The sequence below is a fragment of the Trichosurus vulpecula genome, chromosome 1 (assembly GCF_011100635.1).
Source record: "Trichosurus vulpecula isolate mTriVul1 chromosome 1, mTriVul1.pri, whole genome shotgun sequence".
Lineage (NCBI taxonomy): Eukaryota > Metazoa > Chordata > Mammalia > Diprotodontia > Phalangeridae > Trichosurus > Trichosurus vulpecula.
This window is the reverse complement of record NC_050573.1, coordinates 134,211,366-134,224,020: the sequence shown is the minus strand read 5'-3', so window position 1 is coordinate 134,224,020 and position 12,655 is coordinate 134,211,366. Positions and strand designations below refer to the sequence as shown.

Here is a 12,655-nt window from a genome sequence, read left to right as displayed (position 1 = left end):
CCACTGTCATCAATGTTATTCAGTATTGTACTGGAAATGCTAACAATAGCAATAAGAGAAGAAAAATAAATAGAAGAATAAATCAGAAATAGGGAATGAGGTAAAAAAAAAAACTATGTCTCTTTGCAGATGATATGACGATATACTTGGAAAATCCTAAAGGCTCAACTAAAAAGTTATCTGAAATAATTAACAATTTCAGCAAAGTAGCAGGATATAAAGTAAACCCACACATAGGATCAGCATTCTTATACAACACCAACAGGATCCTGCAAGAAGAGATAGCTAGAGATACCCCATTTAATATAACTCTAGACAGTATAAAATACCTAGGAATACACCTACCAAAACAAACCCAGGATCTATAGGAACAAAACCATAACAAACTATGTACACAAATAAAATCAGATTTAAATAAATGGAGAAATATCAATTGTTCATGGGTAAGTAGGGCCAATATAATTAAAATGACAAATTTACCAAAATTAATCTATATATTTAATGCCATCCCAATTAAATTATTAAAAATTTATTTTATGGAGCTAGAAAAAAAATTAAAAAAATTATTTGGAAGAAAAAAAGTCAAGATTATCAAAGCAACTAATGTAATGTAAAGGAAGGAAGTTTGTCATTTCAGAGCTCATACCATAATATAAGGCAGTAATTATCGAAACTATCTGGTACTGGCTAAGAAATAGAAAGGTACATCAGTGAACAGAGTAGACATACAATCTACAGCAGCAAATGAACATAGTAACTCAATGTTTGATAAGTGTAAAGACTTAGGTTTTAGGGCATAGAACTTATTATTTGGTAAAAATTGTTGAGAAAGCTGGAAAGCAGTCTGGCAGAAATTGGGCATAGATCAATATCTTACATTATTTACCAAAATAAGGTCAAAATGGGTGCGTGACCTAGATATAAAGGGAGATATTACAAGAAACTTTGAAAAACATGGAACACATTACCTACCAGATTTATGGGTAGGTGAACAATTTATGAACAAACAAGAAATAGTTTTGTGAGATGTAACATGGATAATCTTGATTACATTAAATTAAAAAAAAAGTTTTGTACAAATAAAACAATTGTAGCCAAGATCAGAAGGAAAGTTGGGAAAACATTTTATAGAGAATTCCTCAGATGAAATAGGTCTCATATCTCAAATATTTAAAGAACTTTGTCAAATCTTTAAGAATGCAGGTCATTCCCCAATTGATAAATGGTAGAAGGATATGATCAGGCAATTTTCTGATGAAGAAACCAAAACAATTTAGAGTCATATAAAAATATTCTAAATCATTATTTATTAGAGAAATACAAATTAAAACTACCTTGAGATATCATTTTAAGCCTATCAGATTGGATAAAATGATAGAAGGGGAAAGTGACAAGTGTTTGAGGGTATATGGAAAAATTGGGACCTTAATTCATTGTTAGTGGATATGCAAGCTGACTGAACCATTTTGGAGAGATTTGGAACTATGCCCGAATTGTTATTAAACTACCTATACCCTTTGACCTAGCAATACCACTATTAGGGCTGTTTCACAAGATGATGTAAAAGAATCTATATGTTCTAAAATATTGGTAATAGCTCTCTTTGTGGTGGCAAAGAACTGAAAATTAAGGGGATCCCTGTCAGTTGGGAATGGCTAAATGAATTGTGGTATATATTCACAATGGAATATTACTCTGCTATAAGAAACGATGAGCTCAATGATTTTAGAAAAGCATGGAGAGACCTCCATGAAATAATGAAGAGTGAAACGAGCAGAACCAAGAGAACATTGTATACAGTAAGAGCAATATTGTTTTAAAAATAACTTTGAGCAACCAAGTCATTCTGACTATTATATCTAAATTAACTGCAAAGATCCTATGAAGAAAGATGCTGTTTGAATCCAGAGAAAAACCTCACATACATATACATATACATATATGTGTATGTGTGTATGTATATATGTGTACATATACACATAGAGATTTGTGTCCAATGGTAGCCATCTCAAAGTTTGGGGTGGGGAGAAGGAAAAAAGGAAAGATACATGATAACTTTGTTGCATATTGAAAGGAACAGCAAGTTGTACATAATGGCCCTGCAATTTCAGGTGCAATTCTCTATTTTTCTATCCCACTTTGTTATAGAAATGCTTGTTTTATTTCTGAAGTTCAGAACAAAATACATTTTAAAAAAGCAATGAACAAGAACCTCCTTGGTACACTGAAAGCCTTTTAAAAGAAAAGTCTTCAGGGACGCATACAAAATGAGCTTAGAAATAGCTTAGAAAATGGTTTGGGGAGAAAAAGCAAAAAATAGAGCAGAGAAGGAATATGAACTCAGAAAAGAAGATAATAACAAGACAAGCTTTTTCCAAGCCTGAAGAAGGCAATGGGGAAATAAGCAAAATGGAGTAAGGAGTAGGTAGAGAAAACAAAGAAATCAACATAGTATAGGATACGTTGATGAAGCTTAAAAAAACTCTTTGGGGCACGTACTTTCCTTGACAGTGACCATCTTTGATACAAATATAAGAAAGTATTCTACAGGCTCCTTTTCTGGAACTCTTATTATTAAGCAATGTATTTCTGTAGGTAAACATTTAGGAATGGTAACTTCCACCAGTGTGGAAGTTCATTGTGTGCTTAGCACTCATACACAAGCACATGGTTGCATACACTTAGCTTTACCACCAAAGTGAGCATTAGAAATAAAAAAAAAAAACAACATATGACCAAGGGATATTTAAAAGTAGTCAGCTATGTAGCTAGATGTTATACAGTATGATTCTGGAGCCTGTGGTTTACTTCCAAATCAAAGAAGGCCTAAGAGGAGAAACTGGGTAGAAAAACTGTTTTGTAATCCCTCAAAACAGCCCTTAACATAGCCACATCACTTTTTAATTGATGAATACAATAATTCGCAAATTTGAAAAGTCAGTGCAGAATGTTCATGCTGCATCGTAAATAGCAGATTAAATTATGGGGCAAGGCGACTTGTAAATTGTAATATTTTTATTTCATAAGTACTGACTGCTAAACTCGCTTTTATGTACCATGTTTTCTGACTGAACTATCATGATTGGGTAGTGAGGACATTTATCTTCTCTATGTTGAGGTTGAAGAATTTTTTTTAAAAAGCTGCTGTTTTTCCCTTTGCTGTGGATATATTTTATATTCTCTACTTCACTGCCTACAGCTCCCCATTGCACTCAACCCATTTACTTTCTATGCACCATCTGACCTCCTTAAGCATTATTAACAATGCCCCAGTATGCTATGCTACTGTCAATTTTAGTAATAAAAGCACTGGAAACCTTCTCGGGTCATATGAGAAGTAGGGACAGGCAAGGAGAACAAGAAAAATGCATAAGACCCAAACCTTGGGGAATCAATGTGAGAGATCAAGATGAACTGGGACCTGGAGATGGGAAGTAATTCTGTTTGGAGACATTAGGCAAATCTGATAAAGAGGACAGAGGCAAGGCTAAAGATGGAGAAGTATGTTTGTCAAGGCTAATAATTATAAGCTCTTTTTCACTCCAACCTCAGCTAGTTAATAGCAGAAGGATCAATTTCTCCTTTTGGCTTTCCTGAGTTTACAACATTATAATGTGAGTGGAAGACAAATCCCTAGGGAGGGAATGACAATTCTGGAGATGGGTCTTGGGTAGAGTGATTCATGAATGATATTCACCATTTTATGGGTTTGTCCTCTTTTTTAAAATTTTGAAAATGTAGCTGACTTTTCAAGCTAAAGGTAGGCCTGAAGTCTAGCCTAGTGGAATTGACTTATTTGGAGTTCATATCATGAATAAATTTAGAATTTCACTCCAAAGATTTAGTCATATAAACAAAAAGAGGGCTCGTTCTACAAATTTGTGGCAATGATTCTAATAGAGTTCTTTCACACACAATCACAATGCTGAGGACCAAAACACAGTTAAAGTGAACACTAACATTCTACAAATACTACTCAGGCCCCAGGAAATTTGTTTTCCCCTTCCCACTGTGGGAACATCATGTCAACTGAGCAGTAGGTTTTCCTTTTGATCTCAATTCAGTAAGAAAAGCAATCTTCAGAAAGTAAATATTTTTAGAATGAAACAGAGAATCTGAAGATGTTCAATTAACATGCCTTAAATAACTAGGAAAAGAAAGCGTACACTTTTTTAAATGAAGAGCAGAGAAAGATTTCAGATGATTCGGTGTTATCAATTGAATGCTATAACAGCAAAATCTCCCACTCAAACTTCTTTTAAATTATTTTCATTATATGAATATAGGAGGGTGGAGTTAAAAGAGGGACACACTATAAGGTCAGGAGAGACAACATGCCACATGGGACAGAATACTGAACTTGGAGTTAAGAAGAACTGGGTTCCCATCATACCTCAACCCTATACCAGCTCTATAACACTGGGCAAGTCTCTAAAGCTCTCTGAGCCTCAATTACTTTATCTGTAAATTAAGGAGGCTAGACTAGATGTTCACTAAAGGTAGTTTAAGCTCTAAATCTGTGACACTATTATGAGCTGTAGAATGGTGATAAATAACAGTACCTATCCCTTTGGATTGTTGTAAGGATCACATGAGGTCATTTCCATAAATCATTTTCCAAATCTAAATGAGTACCAGACATTATTGTCAATGAAATAGAAATTTGCATTCTCCCTCCTCTGGATGTCTCTCACCACTTGGTTTGCCCCTTTCTTATACATTTATTATGCTCTAATTTGTATGATAGTTATTTTACTTATCTCCTTTACTTATTTTAAGTTTCTATTGGACAAAGACTAGGTCTCATTTGTCTTTATAATTTGGAAGACTAGCAGAGTGCCTTGAATGCATAGCAGGTGCTTAATAAGTGCTTCTTTGAAGTGGTTTTTGAGTCCAGTTAAAAGGATTAAGTCTGTGTAGTTGGTACACAGTACTGATTCACATGACTTCTCAATAGAGGTCCATCTTCTCAATTCTGTTTCCCCCAAATAAGTTCTAATAAATGAATTAGAATGAAACATTCTTCTTGAATCACAGAGATGGATTATATAGAAGTCACCCGTTCCATTCTTACTCAGTACAGTGTTTCTCTAAAAAGATGACATGATTCTTAGGATACTTCTTAGGTAGAAATCAAATCATGGAACCACAGACTCAGAACTGGAAGGGACCTCAGCATTATATCAACTTGCTCGTCTTACAAATGAGGAAAGTGAGGCCCAGAAGGGAGTGACTTTACCAAGATCATACAGGGTATAAGTTACAGAGCCAAGATTTAAAAACAGGGTGTCTGACCCCAAATCCAACATTCTTTCCTCTGTATCATGCTCTATTCAACAATGATTCTTCAGGCACCTATGATAAAATAACTTCAAGATGCTTTCGTAATGATAAAAACCACTTTCTTCATCAGGTTTGCACTAACATATGTCATAATGTCTCCTTCCAGAATCTTGACCTAAATGAACATGGATTTCTTGATTAAGGGTTTTCCTCAATTTTTGCAGCACACAAAATTATAGGGATTTCTAGCTAACATCATTCCTAGGCAGAGCCGAGGGAAACTCCTCCAAAGCATTTATTTAAGTATTTATAGAAGAAACAATAAAATAACTGTAAAATTCCGAAGTATGTTGTTATAGAAAGAAGTTCATATTAAAGCAAAAGCAGAATTCCAATAAGAAAAAAGGGAGTTGATATCTCAAGTCAATTCATAGTCTATCCAGTCTGCATTTATTGTACACATATTTGCTTTAGTAGGGTGTGAGCGAAAGTCTAATGGGTACCTGAGCAGAAGCTGTTACTGCTAATGGTCCTTGCTGAACGCCCAGAGCTGCTGGGATTGAATTCTCTGCTCTCCTCCTCAGAGAAGGGAGATTCAGATGCTGGAGATACTTTCTGCTGCTGCTGGGGCAGGTGAGGCCGAAGGATCAAACGGGGAATTCGGCTTCGGGAAATCTCCTTCTCGTGATGCTGCCCTCTGTGCACCTTCTCAAAATTGGACATAAAAATGAAAATAAAAAGAAGACAGTTTCTGCCCACAGAACTCTTGTCCCTTTTGAGAAGTGGCATTTCTGAATAAAGAATCATCTGAAGAATGAAATTATTCCTTCTTATATTAGTTATTCAAGAAAGGCATCAACTTCTACTTAGTCCAGCAGCCATCCCTACTAACTGTTCATGTGGGACGATTCCATTGTCACATCTTGCTAAGGTCATTCTACTTTATGCCCTCCTCTTCCCATTCTGGCATTTTATATGAAATTCAAGCTTTTCCTTCTTCCTAAACTCTTTACACTGGTTTATCATTCCAATTTCCTCTCATTTTGCTTGCCTTGCATTAGCTGTGTCATCTGCTTTCTCCCTTCTCAATTTTCTCTCCACATATTTTTCCCAAACTGCACCCCCCCTTTGCCTCCTTCACCTGATCTATAATGCAACATTATCTTTCAAATCCCCCTTCTTCTGGCTAGCCTTTCAATTATTCATTAATATCCTAGTACCCAAGGCTCTGGGCCAAGATGAAAACAAAACAAAACAAAAAATCCAATACCCAGGGAGATTACTCTAGCTTTTCATCTCAGGTTTTAGGATTATTTTCTTTATATTATGTTCATAAGAAGTGAATTTCTCCTCTGATTTCTTTATAGGATCAAATAAATAGCTACAGATGACTCAAAAACATTAATTATAAAAGCTGAGTTTCTTCACAAATACCCTAAACAAGCCATAACTAGACTGGGGCATTTGGGAGCACTGTCCCCATTTGGGGTTGCCTAGGCACCAGCTGGGTTCTCCCCCAGTTACTTAGGAGGCAGCCCATTTTCATGTGTTCCATATTTCTGGAGCTTCATTTGTATAAAATTTCTGTAACCATCTCTGGCCCTATACGCCTATAAAGATTTTTTTAAAGGGAAAACCACTGATTTCCTTCAACCATTCCACTGAAAGGCAAAAAAAAAAAATCAGATTAGGAAATCAACAGCATTTCACAACATGACCTCCTGCTTATTTCCAACATGGGCTAACTAGGGTCAATGCCAAGATAAACAAGGGGCAGCCTTGGGAGCTTTACACAAAGTCGGAATTCAAAGGAAAGTCCCAGGCCTCAATAAGCTCCTGATCCCTCCTGCTCATGCCATCCCATATGTGCCAAAGCACCCACTCCTGAGACTCTCTGTAGGCTCAGGACCAGTGCTCCAAATCAGCGTTTTTGCATTCTGCAGGATGCCTAGCTTACTCAGTAAACGTGAAATGTCAATAATATCCTAAATCCTTATTCCCCAGTAATTTATCTGATTTCTTTTACTCATATACAGACATTCAATGAGCATCTACCGGCTTCGAAAATCCCTGGTTTTGGGCCATCAATAAATCTTCCTCAATGCGATGAGACTTTTCTGATGTCAAGCCGCAAATCTTTTCCCATCCTACCTGGCCTCACCTCCTTAAATTTCATCACCTGAAAAATCACTCTCTTCATTCCGCTTTAACCCTATTGCCTCTCATCTCTCACCAGTACTTGCTGCCTCTCACCTTCCCTATCCACCCCTTCCCCAAACCCCGCCCTTTACTCTGCAGGGCCTCACCTGGGCCCCCGCCCACCTGCCCTGCCAGGTGGCCCCTGGCTCAGTGCCCACTCCCCGCCGCCCGGAGCCCGCCTTTCTCGGATGTCTCCTACCTTGGTCTCCCGGAGGGGCCCCATCCCGCTACAGCCACTGCCCGGCTTGGCTCCTTATGTCCCTGCAGCCAAGGAGGAGACACCTGAGGACATCAGAGAAGAGACGCCACGCTGAGACGGGCAAGGGGCGCGGGCTACAGCGGCTAAGGCTGCGGCAGAGAGGACTCGGCGGCGGATGCCCGCCGCTCTTCTGGCTCACCCTGCGAGTGATTGAGAGTCCAGCCCTCTCCCACCCCCGCCAGCCCGCCCCAGCTCGGACACGTGGTGCCGCCACTGCCACTGCTGAGGCCGCCACCGTCACCCACTGGAGGCACCCGCGGCTCCTCCCGAGCCACAGCTGCAGCTGCCGTCACCGCGGCCGCCTGGGTACCCAGGACCCAGCAGCGCCCAGGGCAGCGTGCAGCCTCTTTCCCACCTGGCAGGGAGCTCGGCGCTCCTCCGGAAAAGCTGCTTCCAGGGCAAGGGAACTTTCTCGGTTCCTCCGCCCAGCGCCGCTGCCAGATTGGGGGATTTGACACAACCCGGCTACTAGGGCTGCATCTCTCCCTCAGGGGTCGGTGCCGAAGTTGAAATGACAGGTGTGATAGAGCGATATAGCTCTTAAGAAGAGGTGTTATTCTCACTAGCTCCTGTCTCTTGGTACTTCTTTTTGGGGGAGAGGGAGAAAGATGGGTGAGAGTAGGAGGGGCAGATAAATGCTGCAGCAACACTTCTACTTGGAATGTAGAGGGACTAAAAATGCTCTATCCCTTCTCCTTCCACACTGTCCTCTGCCCTCTCTGCTCTCTGATCCTTCCCCTTTCTCCTCCCTCCCCCCTTCTATCTTCTCCCAGTCCCATCCCTCTTCTCTCCCTCCTTTATTCTTACTTCCCCGCCCCCATACTTTTACTGTTTATCCACTTTGGATCATCCAAGAGAGGGTAAGGAATCTTTCTCCCAGTCCAAAGCCTGCCCCCGCCCAAATCTGTGCTGTAGGCTTGACAACAGCTCAATTCTCCTATCCCCACAAACCTTTTTGAACCAAGTGGCTCTTGGTTCCTTGGCATCGTCTCCTGAAAAATTGCTAGTAATTTCTAAGGATGAGAAAACAGGCCTAGATGAAGGGGCAGAAAACTCAACTTTCCAGCTATGTAGTCCACATCGCCAGGGGCAAGGCCCAGGCCTTCTCTTCTGCATCAATATAAACTGTCAAATTGTACTCCAGGCACTTTGGTTTAAACATTGTTTTTAAAAGGTGGGTAAAGTAGAGGTAAGGTTAAAACGATGTAATTTCCCTTTCAAGCTGGTGTCCTGAGGTCAGCTAAATGAAGAACAAGGGAGGTACAAAATACCGAACGAAGTCCTGTGGACCATTTAATGGTTTGGTTGTAGTGGAATTTTGTTAAAAATGAATTCTTTTCCAGAAATGACAGTGGGATGAGGGGTGTGTTTGTGTGTGTGTGTGTGTGTGTGTGTGTGTAGATGTGTAGGACAGAGATGTCAAATATTCCACTCTTATCAAACTCCCGAATTGTAATAATAATTAATTTTTATGGATGGGCTTGGTTATATTTGTTTTGGTGTATGGTTTGGGAGTTTCAGGGGGACTTTTGTGAGTGATTGATAGATGATGAACAGATATGTTATCTGGTCTTTAACTTCCTTGTGTCTATGGAAACATTGCAGCCTTACTGTATTTCCCAGGAATAATTACATTTCTTCCTACGTTCAATTCTTAGAGTAACCAACTAGGATATTAGATTTGTTGTGGGAGAAACATAGGGAAAAGGGAGTGGAGGGAAAAAATAAAGCTAATGAAAGAGAACCACCCTGTCCAATCTCTTCCCACTAAGGCAGTGATGTGTCTCTATTGTCTCATTTATTTGGGTTTCCTAATGCAAGTGTGGTTAAGGAGAAACAGAATGGATTTTGACCATAGGATCACGGATTTAGAGTTGGAAAGGAGTTTAGAGATTATCTAGTCCAATTCTCTTATTTTATGGAAGAGGAAACTGAGGCCTTGAGAAGTAGAGACTTGTACCAGGTCACACAGATACTGCCAGAGCTAAGATTGAAACCCAGGTCTTCTAATTCCAAATTAGCACTTTTCCACTGTAGATTTAAATCTTGGTTCTGTTTCACATACATGTGAAACCTGAATGACCTTCGGCAAGTTACTTATGGGCCTCACCTGTAAAAAGAGGGCTTTGGATTAGATAATCTCTAAAGTCTTTTGGAAATCTAAATCTATGACTTAAGTGTGGTCTAGGATTTTTGTCATCGATATAATACACACTTGACATAATGCTATCTCAGAAAATGATTTAAGAAAAATGGTGGCCCATCATGAATCATATAATTCAGTATTTCCAAAAATGAAAACCTGTGGATTCTTTTTAATGCAATTTCATCACCAGTGCACAACTCATCTCTAACTTATAGTCCTAGACAGTTACTAGACTACTTTTAAAGACATAACTAGAAGCCAAGTCTTCCTGAATCTAAGGTAAGAAACAGCAAAGTGGCACAGTGAACAGAGTGCTCAACTTGGAGGTAGGAAGATCTGAGTTCAAATCCATCCTCAGAAACTTACTTAACTGTGTGACTTTGGGCAAATCATTTAACTTCTATGTCAGTTTCCTCCATTGCAAAATACTGATAATAATAGCATCAATCTCCCAAGGTCACTGTAAGGATAAATGGATGTACAGTAGTTTTTGTAAAGTGATTAGCACAGTTCCTGGTACATAGTAGGCACTTAATAAATTCTGATTGCTTTGCTTCCAGGACTAACTCTATACACTATATATACAACAGTGTTCCTCCCAAGCCTGGAGCTAGTTACCACAAATTTGGGGAGAGTCCGAGGTGGAGTTTCTGAGCACAGTGACATAAACATGTTTGAGGAATAGCAAAATCAGCATCTGAAGTTGGGAGGTGCTAGGGAACTGGAGTTAAAAAAAATAACAGCAATAATAATGGGATATTAGATTTAGGGTTGTAAGGGACCGTAGAGGTCATCTACACACAATGACTTGCCCAAGGTCACACCAATAGTAAGGAGCAGACCCAGGATTCAAATCCAAGTTGTCAGACCCTAAATACAGTGTTTTTTCCACTTCATCAAAATATTTTAAATGTATATATCTGTGAAATAGGGAGAATGGTGTCAGGGCAGAGAACAGAATAGACTAAATTATCTCTAAGGTCCCTTCCAATTCTAATAATCTATGAGAAAGACACTGACAGTTATTTTGACTATTTGGAGAGTTTTAAAACAAAATATAAAAGGAAATCTGAAATTTTCCCAGAGGTTAAATAGAGTAAATCCCCAAAATGTAAAGAAGGAAGAATTGAGGACACTACTGGTATGGTAAAGCACACAGGCTTAATTTCCATTTTGAAAATGAATCAAACAAGCCTTTCTATTTGACGATGGGGCGTGTGTGCCTAGCAAATAACATGTGTTCAGTGGAAGCTTTTACTGCAGAAGTGCAGGCAGGAGAGAGGCTTTGCAGCAGCGGCTTGTCACCATAGCAACCCTGCCAAGGAAAAGGGAGATGATTCAGTAGTCAGAGGCTTCTTAGTGCTGTAGTTTGGGAACCTTATTTGCTTCTTTTCCTAAAGTGCAAATTGGACGAATGATAATAGCTTTTTGGTCTTTATACTCATTCAAGTATTCCATATGTCACTAGATAAAATGTCTGATAGTTATTAGAGCTATAACCATAAAAAGTATATAATCCAATAACGAACATCAGATTCATCTTTTACATGTCTTTAAGAAGAGTCTTGTCTAGAATCTTTCTGACTGCAATGGCTGCTTTTACAGTACAGGTTATAATTTTAAGAATTATATTTAAGCCATATTAATTTCTCATTTTAGGAAATACAAAAGATCAGCCACTGCAGAAGATTAGCTCCCTTAAATTTTGCCAAATTTAGCCAAAAAAATAGCTAAAACCAAATTCTAGGAAGGTTTAGGGGGTGTAGAATCTTGGCACTTGGGTATGACAAATAGACTGCAGCTCCAGATCCCAGGATCATCTGTCGATTTGCATTTATAGATACCAATGGGTCTGTCAGTCAATCGATCTTAATACAAATATTGTATGTATGTACATAGCACTTTTTTCATATTCAGTATTTTATTTGAGCCTTGCAGTAACTATGAGAGGTGTAGTTTAAAGGCATCTTGAAGCCAATTGAGTAAGGAAAGGCTATTATTGATAAAATACCCCCAGAACCCTGACTTTCCAGAAGAAAGAATGCAAAATGTACAGCAAAACAAATATAAAATTTGCACATCATAAAACTTAAATGTATCCTTGCTCTTCCTCCTTCCTCCCTGCCCCACCCAAGCACAAATATTTCCCCATCAAATCCTACCTGCTTGTGCTGGAGTCTCTTCCTGGACTCTCTCAGCCCTGATGAAACACTGGCTCTGTGTGTGTGTGTGTGTGTGTGTGTGTGTGTGTGTGTGTGTGTGTGTGTGTACTGTCTCTGTATGTAACCTACTGTTGGCACAGCAGCACAGATCAGCTGACAGGGTTTACATCATCGAAATGAAAAGTATTGCAATCTAAGCCATGCCAGGGTTCTTTTTTCTTTGTAGTAGATTGCATTTTTTTAAATTTTCTGACCGAGCTCTTCATAAGTGTCCATCTTTTGCCAGTCAATGTAACAAATATTTATTAATCACCAACTGTATGCGGAGTCTTGGGGGGTGATAGTGGTTATAGTATAGTTTATATATCCTATTCCTTTGGAGCTACAGCTAGTAATAGATATGGTAGCTATTACAAAAGACAATATATAAATGTATGAGAGGTGCAGACAGGCAGAGATACAAGAGGGGACTGACGCTACTAAGACTGAGAGGATAAGGTAGGACTCTTGGAGGAAATGGCACTGTATTTGAATTAGGCTTTAAAGGTTACATAGGTATTCAACAAGTGCAAGAGGAGGGGTGAGGGTTAGAGAGCATTCCAGGTA

At 39.0% G+C, this 12,655-nt stretch overlaps 1 protein-coding gene across 4 annotated transcripts in view; it reads right to left on the bottom strand.

Annotated features, from left to right (window-relative positions):
* SYBU (syntabulin) overlaps positions 1-12,146 on the bottom strand; it is a 101,764-nt gene extending 89,618 nt beyond the window's left edge. Inside the window, exons 1-3 of one of the 4 annotated variants that reach the window (XM_036761462.1) lie at positions 12,050-12,146; positions 7,682-7,764; positions 5,787-5,991 (exon numbers count right to left, since the gene is read on the bottom strand). In XM_036761462.1, coding sequence (XP_036617357.1) covers positions 5,787-5,991; positions 7,682-7,705 — 229 coding nt within the window. In that variant the 5' untranslated portion in view covers positions 7,706-7,764; positions 12,050-12,146. Of the gene's footprint in view, positions 1-5,786; positions 7,511-7,681; positions 8,122-12,049 lie in introns of those variants that run through there. The other 3 variants (XM_036761455.1, XM_036761469.1, XM_036761446.1) reach the window with 3 other exon arrangements.
* Between the last annotated feature and the right edge of the window lie 509 nt (positions 12,147-12,655).